Genomic DNA, 18867 nt, shown 5'->3' on the forward strand with positions numbered 1-18867 from the left:
TTACTCAATCACGTTAGTCCACTAATAATGTTCACTTGAAGGAGTGAATGAAAACGGATGAGCGAATTTGGACAGCCGTTGAGCTAGACACTGTAGACACTCTGTAGCTCTAGACACTCGCAGTGCAACGTGGGATAGAATGAGTGAGTGCACTCAGTTACATCCACTGTTTCGGACACCACTGCAGATGTCTGTCCCTTCAATTAATGCCCTATTCGGGGGTATATGGGGGCGATTTTGGATTCAGCCAAGAACTCAAAGAAATCTGATTAGGTTTGTATTGGCAGAATTAGGCTATAAAATCGAATTATTTATGTTGTCTGAATTTTACTCACACAGTTTAAATGGGTATTTATACAGTATATGAAATAAGGTGTTCATTCGAAAAGGTTTTGTCAGGCAACACTCCACGCCATGACGTACAAGAATCGCTGAATCTATATAGAACCGTTTTTAAATGAACTGTTCGAAAGAACCGAGTCGCGGAGTGAGTCTGACTTCCCATCACTTGTCAATAAGGAAATTATCCAGTCCTGGCTGGGCGTGGAAGAGCCGGGTCTCTCGTGTGACTCACGTTCAGAGATTTCTCATACAGCTTTATTAAAAACACACACACACACACACACACACACACACACACACATACACACACACACAGGGGGAAAAAACCTCAATAAAACAGCTGAATTCCGTCATTACATGCTGATTTATAGTAACTTGCTATTAGATCATGTTTTTTTTTTTTTTTTTTTTTTTTTTTATATGTATCTGTTTGAGTGAAATTAACATTTTGCAGCATTCTCTTCATTTTTTCCAGCGCTGTTTAGAGAGGGACACACCTTTGGTCAGATCAGATAAAACTATATGACAAAGAACCGGCAACACCCCTCTCAAAAATAGCTTCAGCATAGACATATGTATAAAATGTAAAGCTTTAAAGTTTGGCATTGTCACATACACTCATTCTCAGTTTCATTATCATGGACTTTTAGTTTGTTTCCCTGCGTTTCCTGTTTCCTTTTGTTCTATTTTCCCGCCACTTGTTTGTCTCCTTGGTTACCGTCATTATGAGTTCTGTTTCAATTTTGGATGGAGGGACAGTTTTTATGTTTCAGAGTGGCAGAGACCTGGAGTGACATCTGCTATCTTGCCACCTGCTACAACGTCTGTCTATTGGAGGGATTTTGGTGTGGTCTGGACGAAGATCTCTGCTTCGTCATGCCCCGCGGCGATCTCTGCTGGACCCTAGAAGCTTAGATCAACTTCGCACTGTGGACGAATGGATCCGTGCTCACATTGGGCGAAGCGCAGGATAACAGCAGTCTCGTCCAGCCACACCTCACAGATGTCCTGCAGCCAGAGCCCAGCCCACCACCACCCTCAACCAAGGAGATTTCGTTTGAGGCCCCCGCAGATGGAGAGCTTCAGCCTGCCGCGATGTGTAAGCCAGACCCCTTTAAAGATAGGACAGCGCCGACCATTGCCCCGGAGCCGGAGCCCCAGAGTGAGACCAGGGGTGTGAGCCAGCAACATCTGTAGCAGAAGGAATTTTGGTGGAATTGGACACTGTGGATCGGCTGATAAACTGGGACACTGAGATACTGCCTCCCACCCTGAATCATTTGTCTGTTCTTCATCATCGTGATTTCAAGACCGCAATGAATGGACTGTGAAATATCTGTATGTTCGTCATCACTGTTTCATTTACCTTATTGATCCAATCCAGCTTCCCTCTTTCACCCTCACCTCAGAGCTCAGCCAGTCCTCCAGCTCCACCTCTGCTGGATGCCTGCCGCCCTTCGCCTTCCCCGGGAATGCCTCAGGTTGAGCAACCACCATTAGCGCCTGAGGCTCCGCCTCCGGCCTCTGATCCCTTCGCTCCACCTCGACCCGTTGGCTTCGCCTTGGCTCCTCCCACCCTCGGCTCCACCAGAGACCCTCGACCTTGCGGCCCCACCGGGTTCCCTCGTCAATACATCAATCCTTTTTCCAAAACGTGTTTGTCTTAGTGTTTATATATTTTTGATCTGTCAGGATGGTTTTTGTGGTAAATTACATGTACAATTGTGTACTTGCCCATGCATGTCTTGTCATATCTTTAAATAGAGAAAAGTTGATCCAGCTTCTTTGATGCATAGTTTTTGTATTGTATTGTATCAAGTATTGGCATGGATTACTTGTCACAACAAGTGAGAAAGGTTGACATGGAGAATGATAAATCTCAAACCTCTGGGGAATCACCCATTTAAAAAAAAACCAGGAGTGTCTGCTGGCAAAACAAGAACATGACAGAGCTCGTGATAAAAAAAGAATCAACAATGGCTTGCTTTTTCGGACATGGCAAGAACTGAGGGATTTGAAATGTTGTAAAAGCAACAGGGAGATGGTGTTTTTATAACTCAACAGGTGAGAAAGGTATTTTATTGAACAGATAAATTGTCATATGTATCTCTCTAACATAGTTCATTGTATAGCATTATCTATGTGAAGGGTCATTTTATTATGGCATTCTTCAGCTAGTCAGCTTGAGATCCTTTCCACACGTTTACACCTCTTGGCCTGGTAATAAATGATTTATGAGCAGAAGGATAACCATATTCATCTGCAGAGCCGAAGCGTATTGTATATTTATCCGTTTAAATTTTACACTGTACATACAAAGATGGTAAGATCAACAAGAACATTACCTGTTATGTAAAATAATCTGCACTGCATGACAATATGCAAAAGTTTGTAATCATATACTGTTTAATTTTCAATCATACCACATCTGAAAAAGAAACTGGGTCTAGTTTGTCCTTTAAAAAAAAAAAAAAGTACAGCATTTCTAAAAAAAAAGTCTTGCATGCACACAAAACTGATGTAAACAGCCTTCTGTAGATTTTTCATTGCAGTTCAAAGGAAACGCACAGTAAAAATGCATAAGGTAGAGAATACCCAGAAGTGCCTTTGTTAAAAGATGAAAATCATTATAATGGGTGAGTCAGAGGAAGTAGTGGCCGTGAATGTCATGTTTTATAGTGTTCCAAACAATATTAACAGAGCATTAGTTCATCATTAAACTCAGTAATGCTGTGTGGTTTTCTCGGCAGAGATCTGCTGCCATTATCAGGCACCACAATGTGTGCCTTATGCATAAACCATCACTCTGGCCAGATCTCTAAAGTGATCTGATCATCTGACCATGCGATTTTTGAGTCTGTGAAAATTGCGTGCTTATACAGGCTATACCATGAAAATATTCTATTGACTAAACACAATAATTTGCCTGGAGAGTCTAAAAAATGAATAAATATACAAACAAAACATTTTCTCTTTTCAAAAAAAATCATCCACATCACTGCCAGAAAGCAATTCGGATGCCAAGTGCACTGGCTAGTTAAAAGGAAGTACTCTATATACTTTTAAATTTTGAATATTTTGAATTGTGTATAAGTGTGATGTTTTGTGAATATTACTATTGAATGGATTTATGGCTATGAACTTGTTTTATTATTTATGTGAATGTGTGTGTGTATATATATATATATATATATATATATATATATATATATATATATATGTGTGTGTGTGTATATATATATATATATATCGTTTTTATGTTCAAATGTTTTTTATATAATTTTTTTCAAACAAAACGGAGTCTAGCTCGACCCTCCCTCCTCCTCATCCCGTCCCCTCCCCCTCCGTTCCGTGCTTCCTAAAACAGTCATGAACAAGTCGAAGGCTTCTCTGATGTAAATTCGTTCCTTCTCCTTTTCCCTATTCTTTGCTATTTGTTCATCGGAACGTCATCTCTTTGGTTGTGTGTCGGCCATATCAAAATTCAAGAGAATATAATTCTAACGTTAGTCGTTGTCGTTGTCTAGGACATCTCTCCTCTAGCTAACTTCCCTCTTCATGCCTCTCTCTCCTCCACTCTCCACAACCCCCTTCATGTGCATGCACACTAACCCCCCAACCCCCACTCCCAAATCATTCTTGTCGGTTATTGGCTGGAACACTGTTTGTTATGTTTCGTGGTCCAGGCTGGGCCAGTTTTTTGAGCCTGGGCTGTCTACAGAGACCATGTTTTTTTACAGTGTGTTCAGGGGAATGGCAGCTAGCGGATAGTGAGGAGATGTTTGCAAAAAAAAAATTCAGCCTAAAAAACATGTGACATCGCCTAGAGCACCTTTAACACAAACTATATATATATATATATATATATATATATATATATATATATATATATATATATATATATATATATATATATATATATATATATATATATTAGTGCTGTCAAATCGATTAATCGCATCTAACAAAAGTTTTTGTTTATATATGTGCGTATATATGATTATATTTATACATAAATTATATATATATATGTGTGTGTGTGTGTGTGTGTATATATATATATATATATATATACACACACACACAAGCACACTCACACACAGACACATATTCATATATAAAATACACATAGATGCGGTTAATCGCAATTAATCTATTTGACAGCACTAATACAGTATATATATATATATATATATATATATATATATGTATACACACGAATATGATGATATACTGTATAGCACTTTATGTTGCCATCTTGTGGTTCACAGACTGTGGCAGACTGAATAAGCATCCATATGTAGAAGCTATTTTTTTAAGTATAAGTTGTGCTTCAAACATTCAGGCATTAGGATATTTTCTAAAATGTGAGTGATCAGTTATTGAAAGAGTGGGAGACAGAAGGCCTACCTAAAATTAAAGCCACATCACTTGTAAAATGCATTACATTATGTTTAATGAGAGATAAACCACATATTTCCAATAGCTTACGTATAGATTTTATATTTATAATGCATTTAATTTGAGAAAAGGCTGTTAGGTTCAGATGAAAACCATCTCAAGAGGCCCAAAACACCCCCTCTGTGAGCTGTGGATTGTTAATGCCTGTTTCATAGCTTCATCAACACTTGTTTGTGAATATTTTAGGGTGGGTAATCAGCTCCTCAGTTGGGGTCTCAAGGGATGAACAGATGTCACACTTCGAAACTGATCTCCCGTGAGCGTCCAAACAGAGGTTCAGTGAGCAGCTGTGTGTCTGAGTAGCTGCGCCTCAGGTGTGTGGAGCTCCTAGTGGTCTTGATGGCCACCTCATAAGGCGGAGGAGGTTCCATGTCCCAGTGGGGAGGCCGACCTCGACTGGTAGGGCTGAAGCAGGCTGGCTCCATGGGGGGATAGTCCAAATCATCACCATATACACATCGCCTTTGCACAGTCCTTCAAAATACAATCGCACATTATTATTAATACGTTCATACTGCAATATATATATATATATATATATATATATATATATATATATATATATATATATATATATTACTCTGGACCTGGATAACTGGGACCTAAATGAAAGGTTTTATACAGTTTATCAACACTAGAGGGCCTTTCAGTATCAGATAACAGCGCAGAGGAGCAGCAGCATTCTAAGACTTCTCATCTAAGTGATTTTTAATGACATCTGAGGGTGGGGGAGAGGGGGGATAGAAAGAGATATGGCTCAAATCTGGATGGATAAGGGTTATGGGTGGAAAAGTAAAAGTATCTGCATGTTTTGTGTTAAAAGGTTTGTTAGAGGAAGTATGAGAGATTAGCTTTCTGGGTGTTGGAATAAGAACAATAATACAACACACACACACCCACAGCCTATAAGAATTAGGATATTATTCACGAAATGTGTAACAATGTAGTTTCTTTCAATTTGCAATTTTATACGAGTAACACTTTATTTTAAAGTGTCCTTGTTACAGAGGTTACATGTATTTACTAATAGCAATAACTATGAATAAGGCATAATTACATGCAACTAAACCAAACCCTAATCCTACCCTAACCCTACACTACATATAGTTAATTAATATTATTCAGTACTTAAATGTATAATTACACTGTAACAACAAGGGCACATTAAAAAAGTGTAACCTTTATAATTTACTTTGTAACACAAAAAAGCTGCATTAAAATGGACAAGAGTTTATGTGAGAGCACAATTACGGATACTTAATAATACAAAACGTTTTTTTTGTGTGTTTTTTTAGTGTTTTTTTTTTTTTTTTTTTACGAAGTGTTAGGCTACTGAGAAAATCTGTCTTCTTTTTTTTTTTGACTGAGAGTTTGGGGGTTCCTGAAACTGCAAAGGTTGATAATAAGTTAACGCACTTTTCGATGGAACCTTCTATATGAATCATAAATTGCTCAGACTGATTTTATCTTCTGCGTTGATTTCATTTTATCAAACATAAGTTTATGATCATTTATGATGCGTTTCTCCACACTTACCCGTGCAGAAAGACGGACTGGGATTCGGGGATGTGGTTTCCGGCCGGTGGGGTGAACATGACTTGACTGTAGTCGTGGCTGTACTCTTCATTATAAGGCACCGGGGTTCTCTTGCCGTTCATAGCCCAGAAAAGTCCTAAAATGAGCATCACCGCCCCGAGCACCACACAGCACATGCTGAACGCCTGCAGTCGACTTTGATTAGAAGTTAGAAAAGCGGTGGAGCCACCGGTGACTATTAAAAATACTCCAATAAAAATAGCGCCATGATGTAGTGAAGGCATAATGTAAGTTCATATCATTGATCTATCTGGAATGGTCCGCGCGCATCTTAAGCTTCAGGGTGATATCGAGACTCCAGGGTGAACCGTTCTGCATTGGTTCAATTCTAAAGGAAATAGTTTCATATTACCCGCTGTCTTGATTTAATCACTTGTAGCTAAACTAAAAAGGACATAAAATGCATTATAGAAATGTAACATCGCCTGCACTCGATGGAGTTGCCGTTCACGCGCATCAGGTTTAGTCCATGCTGTCAAATGAGCGCAGCTGCTTTGCTGTCAAACTCCTCTGTCATTATAAGAGCATCATTAGAGTTCATGCCCCACCCAAGAGCCGTCTGTAGGCCAGATGCTTATTGGCATGAATGTCAAATTATGATTCCCCAACAAGAAGTCATGTAGATCCGAGCTATTTGTTGTAGGCTACGTGGCGACCTTAAACATTTTTTGAAATAGATTTGTCTCGTATATAAACAGGTTTAAATGAAAATTCAGTTGATAAATAGGCTACATTCGTTGTAGTCTATATCAATGTGAATCGTTCGTTTGCCGGTTAACCCTTCATGAGATGCTCAATCATGACGTCAGTTTATAGGTCCACTAATTATTTAGAAATAAATTGCTCTGAAATATCATGAGCTTTTAGATTGTTCTTATAGGGTTTGTGTGTATATGTATACTAGGCTATATACAGTACTGTATACAGTACTATATGCAGTACTACATACAGTATACAGTATATGTGTGTGTGTGTGTGTGTGTGTGTGTGTGTGTGTGTGTGTGTGCTATATACAGTATACACACTGTATACTGTATATAGTACTATATACAGTATATACATATACATATATATAGGATACATACCCCCCCCCCACACACACACACACATATATATATATATATATATATATATATATATATATATATATATATATATATATATATATATATATATATATATATATATATATATATGATAATATATTGATATTGATAATAATCATAAATGTTTCTTGAGCATCAAATCATCCTATTAGAATGATTTCTGAAGGATCATGTGACACTGAAGACTGGAGTAATGATGCTGAAAACTCAGCTTTGATCACAGGAATAAATTACACTTTACTGTATATTCACATAGAAAACAGCTGTTTTAAATTGGAATAATATTTCACAATATTACTGTTTTTGTTTGTATTTTTAATCAAATAAATGCAGCCTTGGTGAGATACTTCTTTTAAAAACATTAAAAATCTTACTATATATATATATATATATATATATATATATATATATATATATATATATATATATATATATATATTATAAATGCTATAGGCTATACAGTATACACACACATAGCCTATATAGCCTACCTATGTAAACAGTAATATTGTGAAATATTATTAAAAATTAAAAATTATGGTTTTCTATTTTCATATACTTTCAAATATAATTAATTTCTGTGATGCAAAGCTGAATTTTCAGCATCATTACTCCAGTCTTCGGTGTCACACGATCAGAAATCATTCTAATATGATGATAATAATATTTCACAATATAACTTTTTTTTTTTTATCAAATAAATGCAGGCGTGATGAGCAGAAGAATCTTCTTTCAAACACATTAAAAGTAGGCTAATGTTTCCTGTATATTAGCTAGTGGTTCCTTTTTGTTTATATTTTGCGAAACATAAATGTTCTAGGAACGTGTCTTTTAGGTTTTATTTTTTTACAATAATTAAAAAAATGTTCTCAGAACGTTCAAGTAGCCTAATGTTAATGTTAACCATGGACCTTATTTTACTTATAAGTTAGAAATCGCTAAAAACCACCTTGCTGTGCTAAACCTGGAAAAGAATTCGATAATAGCACATTTGAACCACATTTAAAATGTTATCATTAAAAAATATCAGGAGATAAGCTCAGCATGTCAGACATGTGCCTGTAACTGTACTCTGGTCACCTCATTTCTCATTGCTGCATGATAATGAATGAACTCATCGCACCGAGTCAATGGTGTGACGGCGATTCTTTTTTGTGATTGGCTGAAGAGACGATACGAAACCACTGGCATCATCTGATTTGACGCTCTACTGACCAATCACCGCATGCTGGGGGCGGTGCTCAGACCACCTGGAAAATACATGCAAAATATAAAGACAAATCGTAAGCATGCAAGTAGTGAGAAAGGTCGCATAACGAATACAAGTCGAATGAAATGACAGTTTATTAGACCGCGTTAATGCATGTGTTTTTATGTTCGTCCGTTGTAAATACAAATAAAAACATTTACCAAAGGAAAGTCAAGATACAAGCTCCATGCTCTCTTAAACTCCTTTGAAATTAGGCGACTCGTGATTTAAAAAGCTGTCGGAATGGATCCGTTGTTATATTTGGGTGGGTTTGTTGTTTTGTTTTTATTATGGATTAAAGTAAAGGGCTTGGAGTACGTGATAATACACCAGAGATGGATCTTTGTTTGTCTCTTTCTCCTCCCCTTATCCGTCATCTTTGATGTGTACTATTACCTGCGCGCGTGGATCATCTTCAAGATGTGCTCAGCGCCCAAACAGCACGACCAGCGAGTCAGAGACATCCAGAGACAGGTAACGCCAAAACCTCAGCTTATTCATAGAGCCTGGGATTTTTATACTGTACTTTCATGTAGTATTTCATATATTATACTTCAATACTGCACTTAAGAAAATCAGGATCTGATTGCATTTTTCTGTTCAATATTTATTCAGTAGGCTAGCCTACATCAGTGAGATTGATCATGCATTCTGCATTAAAATTCGAAATTCATGTAAAGCCTAATACTAATGAATATGCATGAAAAACATGAAATGTGCCTTATCTATTAAGCGGGTGCCTCTTTAAGGAATTCTGATTAAAAAATAAAAATAAGTAATAATAAAAAGTAGCAAGGATCGTCCCCACATACAGGTCGCGGTTGTAATGGGGTGACACAGGGCGTGGCCAAAAGGTAGTGACACGCCCCCTACTATTCGACATAACAATAACAGCTTTGGTGCACCTGTCATGGCAACTAAAAAAACACTTTAAAATCGTTTCTGGTCATTGAAATAAAGCTAAAATAAAATATAAATATTATAAGAAAAATTTGAACGGAAATAAAGTACATACGTTTCTAAAACTGAAATAAAAATAAAAATAAATGAATGCTACATAGAAATATTAAACAACAAAAAAATAACTAGCACATACAATTACCAACACTGAAACTTAATAATAAAAAAAGTAAGCTAAATAGTAATAAAAACTATAATATTATATAAATAATACTAAAATAACACTGAGGTGCACAAATATGAATATGTCAAACTGATAAAAAATAGACTAATTACTCAGTAAATGACATTACTTTTGGTCACGACCGAATCAAATTGAACTTGAAATTACTTGAAACATAGTAGTATGTGAAATATATACAAGATAGTGTAGCTGTTTTTCTGTGGTTATTGCTGAATAAATGTAAAAAAAATAAATAATAATAATAAAAAAATGTATGAATTAAATATTAAGAATGCATAACCTTGATGAGACTTTGATGCAATTTGATTTTAATAAAATGTGATGATTTCAATGTTTCAGGTGCGGGAATGGAAAAAAGACGGGGGAAAGAAGAAATATATGTGCACAGGTCGTCCAGGATGGTTGACTGTGTCCCTCAGGGTGGGAAAATACAAGAAGACGCACAAGAACATCATGATTAACATGATGGACATCCTGGAGGTGGACACAAAACGGCAGGTAGCTGTTGCCAGACATGCTTTTTTTAAACAACAAAATTGTTTAGATATCTTCTCCTCATTAAAAGTTTGGAAAGAAAATGCTTTCAGTGGTCAGTAAAAATGTCTGTAGATAAGAATTTCAAAAATTATTTGCATCATACACTGTAAAAAGTGAACAGTTGGATCAACTTAAAAAAATTACTTCAATTGGTAACACCTAAAGAAATTAAGTTTTCTCAACTTAAATTCTCACGTTTTATCAACTTAATTTCACTAGGTCAATTATACAAGATTAAAATAGCTTTAGAGATATCTATTACCATTAATTCATTTATACGCTAACAGTGTTTTCCATATTACAAACTTTGAGAAATCATTACAAACTGTTCATATTTGTTGAGCCAATGAAACTTATTAAAGTTAATGTAAAGAGAGGTAATGTACCAAATCAAACAACAAATCAAGCGTTTACCAATTTTCCAGGTGGTGCGTGTTGAACCTTTAGCTAACATGGGTCAGGTGACCGCTCTGCTCAACGCTATTGGCTGGACACTGCCTGTGTTGCCGGAACTTGATGACCTCACAGTTGGTAGGTTATGAGAGAGAATCTATAATCAAACAAATGTTTAAAGTGCCCTTTTATCATGTTTTTTGGGGGATATTGTCTTTCATGTAGTGTGATATAGCTGTTTGTGAATATAAAAGGTCAGCAAAATTTAAAAGATCAAAGTGCATGATAGATTTCCCAAGAACCAATTTTATAACTGCCTGAAACGAGTCGTCAGCAATTCCAGCCTTACTTCCTGCACGAACCTACGTAGGTTTGCATAATTTGCATAATGTCAGTGTATGTTCTCCATTGGCTGCCTGCGAACAACGTCAACTTTGACCCTCAAACACCGTAGTTGTAGCTGAGTGTTGTCGACATGTCAAGAATACGCTTTTGTCAGCGTTATGAAAACAAATCCACTTTGCATGCACTTCAAAAGGAAAAGGACAGCATCGTTACTGTTCGTATCACGGTGTAAACAAGTGCCTCCGAAGCTGAAATTCAGCTAGTAAATTTGCAGGGAAAAGTATGTACCCTTGCACATGACTATCTGGATAAATTCAATAATACATGCACAAAAAGGGTTCACATACTTTTCCCAGCATCCGTGTGTTAAGCCTAGTTGTTTGTTACTAAGCCTCAGATTACAGCAAAGTCTTATTTATGTGGCGTCTAGATGCATTTGAGCATTTTCTATTCAGCACACAGTAACACTTCTCTCCATTTAGATGAAGATTGTAAATCATCTCTGACCTGAATAATCTCTCCCTCTCTTTCCGCATGCTCCGCAAGGGATTTGTTTAATGTCTCTGAGCACTTGCAGATATTCGCTTTCTTTAAATGGAGCATAACGTCCTCTCCTGATCAATATTATATGCCATGTATGGTGCATCAGAGGCTGCTCCTAATTAGGTTTCAATGAGGCAGATTAGATTCGGGGCGGATACGGGTCCTATTGCTGAAAGTGTTTATAGATCCCAGAAAGGAGCGCTCATTGGCGGAGAATTGTTTTATACTCTCTCTCCTTCAAATTCATTTGTAATTCTGTAGAGACACCGTGCTTAGTAATACTACATGGGAAAGGTGTGTTGTGTTTGTGAAGTGTTGGACGATAGGAGATATTTCTGGCCACATGTATTGATTCCTATATCTATTTTGAAACCATAAGCACCGTATCAAAGCAATAGTTTTATACAATACCATTTCTAAAAGCAGTTTAGAGCTGTGCATCTGCAATCAAAGGTCAGTTATTTGGACTTTTGATCATTTCTTTTTAGCTCCCAGTTGGCACTTTTCCAAATTTGAAATATATATATATATATATATATATATATATATATATATATATATATATATATATATATATATATATATATATATATATATATATATATATATATATATATATATATATATATATACACTGGAAATTTCCAAATATATTATCAGTGTATTTTTCAAGTATGTGAAAGTGACTCTCATGATTCAGGTGGGCTGGTAATGGGAACAGGCATTGAGTCTTCATCTCACATCTACGGCCTGTTCCAGCACATTTGTGTGGCCTTTGAGCTGGTGTTGGCTGATGGTAGTCTGGTCCGCTGCACTGAGGTGAGTCCATTGTTACAGAGTATATAAAATGCACACACATAGATAGGTTAAAAATCTTTATTAAAACAAAATTCTTGCTCACAGAAAGAAAACTCTGACCTGTTCTATGCCGTTCCTTGGTCCTGCGGGACTCTGGGGTTCCTGGTTGCGGCGGAGATCCGGATAATTCCAGCTCGAAAATGGGTGAAGCTTTGTTACGAACCTGTACGAGGCTTGGATGCTATTTGCAAGAAGTTTGCAGAGGAATCAGCCAATAAGGAGAACCAGTTTGTGGAGGGACTGCAGTACTCTCGGGACGAGGCCGTGATAATGACGGGCACCATGACAGATTATGCAGAGCCTGACAAGGTGATAATGAAAATTCTGTAATCTGATTGTTTTTTCTTAGACTTTTTTTATGGCCCACTTATTGAAGCTTGTTTCTGCCATGGATAAAAAAAATAAGGTAATTGAGACTGTTTATCTTTTTTTTCTTGCAATTACAAGTTTATATTTCACAATTCTGAGAAAAAAAAAAAAAAAGTCAGAATTGCTTGTTAAACACAATTGTGAGGGAAAAGTCAGAATTACATGTTAAACTCACAATTGTGATAAAAAGTCTGAATTCTGTTAAACTCGAAATATTGAAAAAAAGTCAGAATAACAAAAAGTCAAAATTGCGTAAAACTTGCAATTGTGATAAAAAAAAGTCTGAATTCTTTGTAAAACTTGCAATTGTGAGGAACAAAATCTAAATTGCATGTTAAACTCGCAATATTGAGAAGGTCTGAATTCTGTGTCAAAGTCAAAATTCTGAGAAAATAAGTCAGAATTGAGTTTTTAACTCGCAATATTGAAAAGAAAAGTCAGAAATGTGTGTTAAATTTGCAATTGTGAGGAAAAAAAGTCAGAATTGAGTGTTAAACTCCAAAGTCCATGTTAAATTTGAAATTTTTGATATTCTGAGAAAAAAAATCTGAATTCTGTTGAACTTGCAGTTGAAAAGCAAGTTAGATTTGAGTTTTAAACTCGCAATTCTGAGAAAAAAGGCAGAATTGAGTGTTAAACTCGCAATTTTGAGAAAAAAAGTCAGATTTGAGTTTTAAACTCGCAATTCTGAGAAAAAAGGCAGAATTGAGTTTTAAACAAAATTCTGAGAAAAAAGGTCAGAATTGAGTGTTAAACCCACAATTCTGAGAAAAAAAAGGGAGAATTGAGTGTTGAACTCACAATTCTGAGAAAAAAAATCTGAATTGTGTGATAAAAATTTGCAATTACTTTTTCAATTTTTTTTTTATTCCGTGGTGGAAACAAGCATCCATACCCACTCGCCTGTTCACATATTGGCAACGGCCCACTTTCTCAATGACACTCGTGTGATTATTATGAAAACATTTCAAATTAAACCCCATTGCATTATCATTCAGATTCTTTTTCTCTCTGTCTTTCCCTTTGTCTGTTAGACAAACTGTATAGGTTACTATTTCAAGCCGTGGTTCTTTCGGCATGTGGAGGGTTTCCTCAAGCAGAACCGTGTAGCAGTGGAGTACATTCCTCTCCGGCACTACTACCACAGACACACCCGCAGCATTTTCTGGGAACTACAAGTAAATTACTCAACAAAATCACCCAATAGAGACAGAGCGCAACGCGTCATAATCTGAAGGCCACGCCCACCGGGGGGGGAAAACAGTCCAACGGTCTCCATTGACTTTGCATTGTGAGAGGCTGCCTCCTTGTCATTTCTTGCTTCTAACAAAAGACAGAATAATGCCTAAAAGCTGCCATGTGACAAGGTGTACAGCAAACAAGCTAAGAAACCCAGAAATAAGTTTTCATAAGCTGTCGACCCCAAAAAATGAGTGTTTGAGGACATAAAAGTGGATACAGGCTGGAACGAATGGGTAAATTGTGGGATCCTGACACTCAATATGCACTAAAAATACACCACGTGTGCAGTAAGTTAAACATTTGGTCACTGATGACTCAAATATCCAAATGTCAGTTTTATATATTATATTTCTGTAAGATAAACTATCCTGTGTTGCCGATTACGGTCTCCTCCAGCGGGCGTACGTTAGTTCTCAGAGTAATGAGACACGTGACGCTCTGTCTCAACTGTCTGTATCCACTTTTATGTCCTAAACACTCGTTTTTTGGGGTCGAGAGCTAATAAAAACGTATTTCTGGGTTTTTTAGCTTGTTTGCTGTACACCTTGTCACACATCAGCTTTTAGGCATTTTTCTGTCTTTTGTTAGAAGCAAGAAATGACAAGGAGGCAGCCTCTCGCAATGCAAAGTCAATGGAGACGTTTTGATTGTTTTCCCCCCGGGTGTGGGCGTGGTCTCTATTATATGCCTTTTTTCATATTTGTTTTTCAAGAAATAATAACAATAACTGTCATCATCTTGCTTTGCATGTGGGATATGATTAATATCAGACTCTCATTGAGACAGTCATAGTTTTAACTTTCAATTCGGCTTTTGGTTTGTGGTGTACTGTACACTTCAAATGCATCAAGAGTTTGAAACACTTGCTTCCTCCTCTATGGGTTGCATTAGCGTGAGCATTTTTCATTTGTCCCATAATGCATAGTTAAAGAGACAACTGTTATTCTTCTCTTCCATCTTAATAAAGCGACGTCTCTCGCTCTCTCTCTCTCTTAACCCTTCTGTCTCACTCTCAAACATTCTCACACACAGTTTTGATGCATTACTGTATATCCACTGAAGCCTTCCATTAGCTACAGGAAGCATGCATTGTCTGTTGATTGGCAGCACTAGTCTAACATTACTCAATAAATTATGCAGCAAAAGCTCAGGTCAGGAGTGTGCTTTGACTTTCAAACATGAATTTTGTGATCATAAAGAATGCTGTAATACATGTACACATATTCTTGCATTTGCTAACAGCACGTCCTGTAATATTCCTGTTAACACTCATCGGTCAGCCCATTTCTTATATGTCTTATTCTATATCTTGTTCCCCTTTACTTTTTCATCTATCAACCATGTAAACTTTGGTTTGCTTTTCCATCACATTTCCTTCCACCATTTCCTTGTTGTCTGTTTTTCAGGACATCATTCCGTTTGGGAATAACCCTTTGTTCAGGTATGTGTTCGGCTGGATGGTTCCTCCTAAGATCTCTCTGCTGAAGCTCACGCAGGGAGAGACCATCCGCAAACTGTACGAGCAGCACCATGTGGTGCAGGACATGCTGGTCCCCATGAAACACATCAAGACCTCCATCCTACGCTTCCACAAGGACATACACGTGAGACACACAAACATGTGGTGACAAATTGTTGGCTAGTATTAATTCTGTACTTTTTTGTCTGTTATTTTTCATGTTAAACATGCTAAAGTTTTAAAACAGAATTCTTAATTTATTGAAAAAGCAGGCATCAAAGTATATTTGTTTATATGAAAGTCTGTTCCGGTAATGCTCACCACAGACTTTATTTTGCTCAAAAATCGAAAGCTGCTATTCTGAAAACACATTAGAAATTCTCACGGGAACCCATGACTCAAAAAGCTAATTCTCTTCCAGACTACAAACTGAACAGCTGTAAAGCAGCCAAATCAGAACAATGTAAAAAGGGCCAATACACTCACACACATACTGTATATATTACATTTTAACATTTCTGTTTTCCATTTTAAAAGTGTAATTTATGCATGATAAATTGAATGTTCAGCATCATTACTCCAGTGTCACATAATACTTGTATTAATGTTGAAAGCAGTTTTTGCTGCTTATTTATGTGAAAACTTATTTCGGGATGAATAGAAAGTTTACAGCATTTATTTAAAATATAAATCTTTGTAACATTATCAATGAAATTGAAAACCTTAAAACTCACCTTTGATCACCAAAATTACATATTTAAAAGTTTTTTTTTTTTTCATATTTAAAATTCTTCATGCCTTAAAATAGCTTGAATGTAACTCTAAACCCTTGCCTCATGTAGTATATGCAGTTCTATGAATATGCAAATTAGCCCCGCCTCCACTCACTCACACCAGCTCGTTGGCGATCACACGTTGACCTGATTGGTACGCGATTTCAAACCACGTTTTTGAGACTTTGGTTTTGGTTTGGAAATGACAAGGAGGTCTTTGGTTCACTGCAGTTTTAAGGAGAAAATAATCATACTATTTGTATGCAAATTTTTGGATATCACATAAAGAGACTGGATGGAAATGCCAAGATGCGCATAAATTCAAAAATGTGCATAAAAAAAGTATGCGCTCACTTGAGGCGGATATTTTTTATTTTTTATCCAGTAAGAAAACGTGCATAAAGTATGATGGAATCACATTTACCAAATAAATTCCTCGATGCGCATCAAAATTGTGACTTTGCACAATGTGACGGCATAACTGGACCAACCAGCAGACAGATCTAGTTGCATAGCATCTGAAATGTTGTTTTAGTCATTCTCTGAAATGGCTTAGGCAATTATTCCAAATAACTTTGACAACAGACTCAACGCTACGCGATATTCCAATCCTGCGCATAAGTTAAATTCACAACTTTGGATGGAAACACTGCTAATGAAAACCGGAGTAATGATTCTGAAAAATTCAGCTTTGATCACAAGAAAACATTACATTTTAAAATATATTCAAAAAGAAAAGTTAATTTAAATCCCATTAATATTTCACAGTATCACTGTTTTGATGAATTTTTGTTCAAATACGGTAAATGCAGCCTTGGTGAGCATAAGAGACTTCTTTCAAAAACATAATAAAAAAACTTGACTGATTCCACGTTTCGAATGATAGTGTATATGCAATGTACTACATTTAGTGCATTTTCTCATGGTGATGTGTGTTGTAGGTGTATCCTCTGTGGCTGTGTCCCTTCATGCTGCCCAATCAGCCGGGAATGGTGCATCCTAAAGGAAATGAAGATGAACTGTATGTTGATATCGGAGCGTATGGGGAGCCCCAAGTCAAACACTTTGAAGCCAAATCATCCACGCGCCAGCTGGAGAAGTTTGTTAGAGAGGTTCATGGGTCAGTTATCACTTTTCACCTTTCCATTAGTTGGCAAAGACTGGCCTAAATTTCAATAACCATGTTTTGAAATTCTGTAAAATTGTAAGTGATAAAAGTCTTTAAAACATTATTGTCACAGAAATACCCGGGTATTTTATAACACAGCACTTCCATATCTAGATTCCAGATGCTGTATGCTGATGTATACATGGAACGACAGGAATTCTGGGAGATGTTCGATGGAACACTGTATCATAAACTCAGAGAGCAGCTCAACTGTAAAGATGCATTTCCTGAAGTATTTGACAAAATCTGCAAGTCTGCAAGACACTGAATCAAAGCAAACCTGAAAGGTGTGACCAGCAAAACAGCCAAATAAACTGTACAACGCTTTTGCTGAAGAACATGAGCACATTGGGGCAGATACACTTAAAGGGCAAATACTCTTATTTCTTGAAGGAACACCAGCTAAGTTTCAAATTTCAACTCCTATGTCTGTATTTGAGACAAAAAATAAAGGCCCTTATTATTATTATTTTTTTTAAAGTTTAACATGATAAGATTCACTTAAACAATATATGGTGCTTAACAGATCAGTAATTTATGTACATTCAAATGTCAATAAATATAAATTATAAATGAAACTATTTTAGAAAACGTTGACTAATGATCTGTTAAGCATCATTTCACAAACATTTATTATAAGAGCTACTATTGAAGCTATATAGGACTAGAATATATATATATATATATGTATATATATATATATATATATAACGTTTTCTAAAATAGTTTCATTTATATGTATATATCATTTTTTTATTTATAGACAAGCTCGAAATTGCTACTAGAAAATTTTTCAGAATTGTGAGTGAAAAAAATTCCGCAATAACATTTTTTTATTTCATGCTGGAAATGAGCTTCCATAATTACCAATGATTATTAAAACAAATGAAATTTAAGAACAAATTCTTTATTTTCCTACATTGTTAATGTTTCCTACCTCACACTAGATGTCTTAACAATATCTAACATACTGATTTATTTTAGAGGTGTGTTGAAAAGGATATTTTATATACTAAAAACATTAAAGCACTTAATATACGCCTGGCACCGTTTGTGAATGTGTTTAGCATTTGTTTTCGACCCATAATGTACCACTTTTTAATATGAAAAATATATGTGTGCGTATGAAATTTAGTCAGTTATTCAGTTACATAGGTTAGTATTTTGTCTAAAAACATAAGCCATTTTTTTTTATCTAAATATCATATGTGTGGCCTTCTGAATTTGTTTTTGCCCTTTTATACTGTTCACACAGTATATATTCTGTATTTGTATTTTCAGT

General features: G+C 36.1%; 2 protein-coding genes across 2 annotated transcripts; one reads left to right on the plus strand and one right to left on the minus strand.

Moving 5' to 3' along the window:
* Positions 1 to 4782: 4782 nt before the first annotated feature.
* Positions 4783 to 6716, minus strand: LOC308698263 (uncharacterized protein). Its single transcript, XM_081378200.1, has 2 exons — positions 6340 to 6716; positions 4783 to 5277 (listed from the first exon to the last, which is right to left on the minus strand). Exons 1-2 carry the CDS (start codon positions 6621 to 6623, stop codon positions 5037 to 5039), a joined length of 525 nt encoding a protein of 174 aa, XP_081234326.1. The 5' UTR covers positions 6624 to 6716; the 3' UTR covers positions 4783 to 5036.
* Positions 6717 to 8748: 2032 nt separating this feature from the next.
* Positions 8749 to 18056, plus strand: dhcr24 (24-dehydrocholesterol reductase). Its single transcript, XM_081378201.1, has 9 exons — positions 8749 to 9228; positions 10238 to 10396; positions 10861 to 10966; positions 12417 to 12535; positions 12620 to 12883; positions 13978 to 14121; positions 15592 to 15789; positions 17359 to 17537; positions 17700 to 18056. The coding sequence occupies exons 1-9, from the start codon at positions 8998 to 9000 to the stop codon at positions 17851 to 17853; spliced, it is 1554 nt and encodes a 517-aa protein (XP_081234327.1). The 5' UTR covers positions 8749 to 8997; the 3' UTR covers positions 17854 to 18056.
* Positions 18057 to 18867: the final 811 nt, after the last annotated feature.

Source organism: Scardinius erythrophthalmus (genome assembly GCF_964197995.2).
Source record: "Scardinius erythrophthalmus genome assembly, chromosome: 11".
NCBI lineage: Eukaryota > Metazoa > Chordata > Actinopteri > Cypriniformes > Leuciscidae > Scardinius > Scardinius erythrophthalmus.